The 3,619-nt window shown below is 43.5% G+C and overlaps 1 protein-coding gene across 1 annotated transcript in view; it reads right to left on the bottom strand.

Annotated features, from left to right (window-relative positions):
• Positions 1-573: 573 nt before the first annotated feature.
• Positions 574-3,619, bottom strand: part of snx3 (sorting nexin 3) — a 12,538-nt gene continuing 9,492 nt past the window's right edge. Inside the window, 2 exon segments of the mRNA XM_062468080.1 lie at positions 574-1,292; positions 1,294-1,345. Coding sequence (XP_062324064.1) covers positions 1,266-1,292; positions 1,294-1,345 — 79 coding nt within the window. The 3' untranslated portion in view covers positions 574-1,265.

The following is a 3,619-nucleotide window of genomic DNA, read 5'->3' as shown; positions in this document are numbered from 1 at the left end:
ATGTGGGGGGTCCTGAGACAGCCAACGGTTAAAAGAAAATGCTTCACTTTGTCTTTGTATGCGGTAAATCTGTCGCAATACGACGGTGGGTCACAATGACTGATGGGTCAGAATGACCCGAAGATAACACAAGGGTTAAACTTGGACTGTGTCTGTAAGTCTGTAACCATTGCCCTAACCAACCTGTGCCCCTAACCCTGTCCCCAGAGACGGCTGCCCTATGCATGTACCCAGCCTGTAAACTGAACCTCAAGCCTGCACAGAGGATGGGGTCAAGTCCCAACTGGTGTTAATTCTACTGAAGTGCCTTGCCCAGGGACACAACGTCATTTTTCACAGCCGGGAATCGAACCATTTACATTTAGTCATTTAGCAGACGCTCTTATCCAGAGCGACTTACAGTAAGTACAGGGACATTCCCTCGAGGCAAGTAGGGTGAAGTGCCTTGCCCAAGGACACAACGTCATTTGGCACGGCCGGTAATCGAACCAGCAACCTTCGGATTACTAGCCAAATTCCCTAACCGCTCAGCCACCTATATTGAAACAAGAATCACAACCCAACACAATCACCTCGTGCATATGAGTGCGTTTGACCTGTTTTATTGGAAAATTTTCAAAATAAACAAAATGGCACAGCAGTATACAAATCTCGAAACGCACATGGCCAGTAGAAATGCTTCAGGTTCCATCTGTGCATCTGTTTTTGCTCATTAGAAAATCATTTACAGAAGAACTGTTGGCTGGTGTACACACACATGCTTCTGTTCACTGTGGAAGGGACCATCTACAAAGTGTGATTTTCAGAGGCAGGGACCGTCTAAAAAGTCACAGTTATGGTGCGGACATTCCAATTGTACAACGGTGAGGAGACAACTATCAAGCATGAGGCTTGTGCACACGGAATAGTGGACATTCTGTGTTTCTTTTTAAAATGACTATATATCCAGGACATACCATACTGATAATACAGGTAACATAAAATACCCAAGTTAGTGGCATCTCCAGACAAATAAAATAAGAAAGACGATTATACAAATTATATTCAACCACAGTTATAAAGAGTAGACCATTCTTAGTAGGATCTCCAATAGAGAGTTGAAAACAAGCCAAAGACAAGATAACGAATCAAACAAGACTAAAAGACAAAAGACAGAGTGTGACTGCAAAACAAATAGTGAAGATAATACAAGTGTTTGTGGACCAAGTAGGACCCCGTTAGCGATTGAGAGGGCTTTGGGTATTTGGGCTGGCTGGACCATGCTCTTAGGCTTGCCGTATTTTGGAAGGGGTTGTAGGTCTTGTCCACAGACTCATCCTGTAGAAAGAACATGTGCAGGCAGCGGCTCATTTTGAGCTAAGGGTGGTGACCAGCCACTCTGAAAACACACCAGAGGACAGGTTCAGTACAGGGCAGGGGCACCCGACACACAGTCAGCAAATCACAGACAGCATCAGATACAGTCAACAAATCACAGACAGCATCAGATACAGTCAGCAAATCACAGACAGCTTCAGATACAGTCAGCAAATCACAGACAGCATCAGATACAGTCAACAAATCACAGACAGCATCAGATACAGTCAGCAAATCACAGACAGCTTCAGATACAGTCAGCCAATCACAGACAGCATCAGATACAGTCAACAAATCACAGACAGCATCAGATACAGTCAGCAAATCACAGACAGCATCAGACACAGTCAGCAAATCACAGACAGCATCTGATACAGTCAACAAATCACAGACAGCATCAGATACAGTCAGCAAATCACCGACAGCATCAGATACAGTCAACAAATCACAGACAGCATCAGACCACAGTCATCAAATCACAGACAGCATCAGATACAGTCATCAAATTCACAGACAGCATCAGATACAGTCAGCAAATCACAGACAGCATCAGATACAGTCAGCAAATCACAGACAGCATCAGATACAGTCAGCAAATCACAGACAGCATCAGATACAGTCAGGAACAGTATCAGACACACAGAAAGCAACAGACGCAAAGAAAGCAACACAGACAGACACACAGAGACACACATGGCAACATATATACTGCAAGGAGGTTACACGGTTAAGCAAAATCCTGCTTACATACGGTCACACACAAAAAAAAGACCCCAATTGTAAGGTCAGGATGCCTCTCTTAGCTAAACGGAACTGCACACCATGCTCGACCTTCTTCAGTACAACTGGAATTTCAATACTATATTAGTTGAGATATATATTTCTCAACTAATATAGGATTAAGAGAGAGAGAGAGACATGACGATGGCGAGAGAGAGACAGGGAGTAAAGAGAGGGGAATTTGCAGGACATTTTCAAATGTTCAATCTTAAATCTCTGGTGAGAGACATTATGCTGCAGAAGATGGGGAGTCTGATTAGGACCACTCCGTTCTTAGAACCTTCTAAAAAACCAATCAGGTTCACTTGAGGACACATCATCAAGATATGCTGAAGGAAACGTACGAAAGAGAGTTAGGACAGAGAAGTGTGGGCTGGTGGGAGGAGGGTGGGGGTCACTTTGGGATCAGAAGAAATGATGTCCCTCCCCTGTGCTACCAGTCATGATCACAGTGCATCACTGCACTGCAGCTCAACTCTGCCTACTCAAATGAGAAATATCTCAAAGGGACACAAACATACGAACCCTGGGGTAATCAGCCATTAACAACATAATTTGTATTTTATTTTATTATTTCTTTATCTGCCAAATTCCAAACCCACCCACACCAGGAATTACAAGACCAAGACCCAGAAGAAGCAGGACCTTGTCACCCAGACCCAGCAGGTCCAAACCAGGACCAGCTGGGACACCCCACCCAGGCCAAGACCTAACAAGCAGGCCAACTCATACTTCATTTCCCAGCATGGTGATGGATGTAGATGGATCTACAAATGGATGTAGATCCATCTACATCCATTACTAGATTACAGAGGAATTTCCTGGGTCATGACTCGTCACACTAAAGACAACACTCACCCCCGGCCCTGCCCACAACCAGTCCAATTAAGGCTCGGGGGGGGGGGGTTCAATATCTTTCTCTCTAACTTTCTCTCACCCTTCTTGACTTTATCTTGAGTCTTAATTTCAGTTGATAAGAACATGTCCATCTCCTTCAGAGTGTACTAATCTGTCATCTGTGTCTCCAGTGGTGCTCATGTTCACCAGCAGGCAAAGTCAGAGGGAACAATGCTCTCAATCACAGATTAAGCAACGCTGCTAAGCAGCTCTACAGATATTAAGTTTGAACTAAGACATGATCAGATCTGTGTTTAATTCCAGAGAAAAAACACACACACACGCACACAAAAAAACATAAATACTGAAACATTCTCAATTCAAACCATTTTATTGACCTTTTTTTCCTTTTGTTCTCACCCCGTCTTATACATATTTAATATTCAAACACGTACAAACTAGATGTATTTGAACATGAACCAAAGATAATAGACCAAGTGTGCAATCAAAGCAACTAATTACAACCCCACTAACTTTATTGTTCTGGCGTGGGGTTTGAAGACACGCAGGATCAAAAATAAGCAGAGGTACACATACACCCGTCCCTTTAAGGAGGCGCTGTGCTGTAATTTCAGATGCAATTATC

This window comes from Osmerus eperlanus, chromosome 8 (genome assembly GCF_963692335.1).
Source record: "Osmerus eperlanus chromosome 8, fOsmEpe2.1, whole genome shotgun sequence".
Lineage (NCBI taxonomy): Eukaryota > Metazoa > Chordata > Actinopteri > Osmeriformes > Osmeridae > Osmerus > Osmerus eperlanus.
The sequence above is the reverse complement of the archived record's forward strand: the minus strand, read 5'-3'. Positions and strand labels throughout refer to the sequence as shown.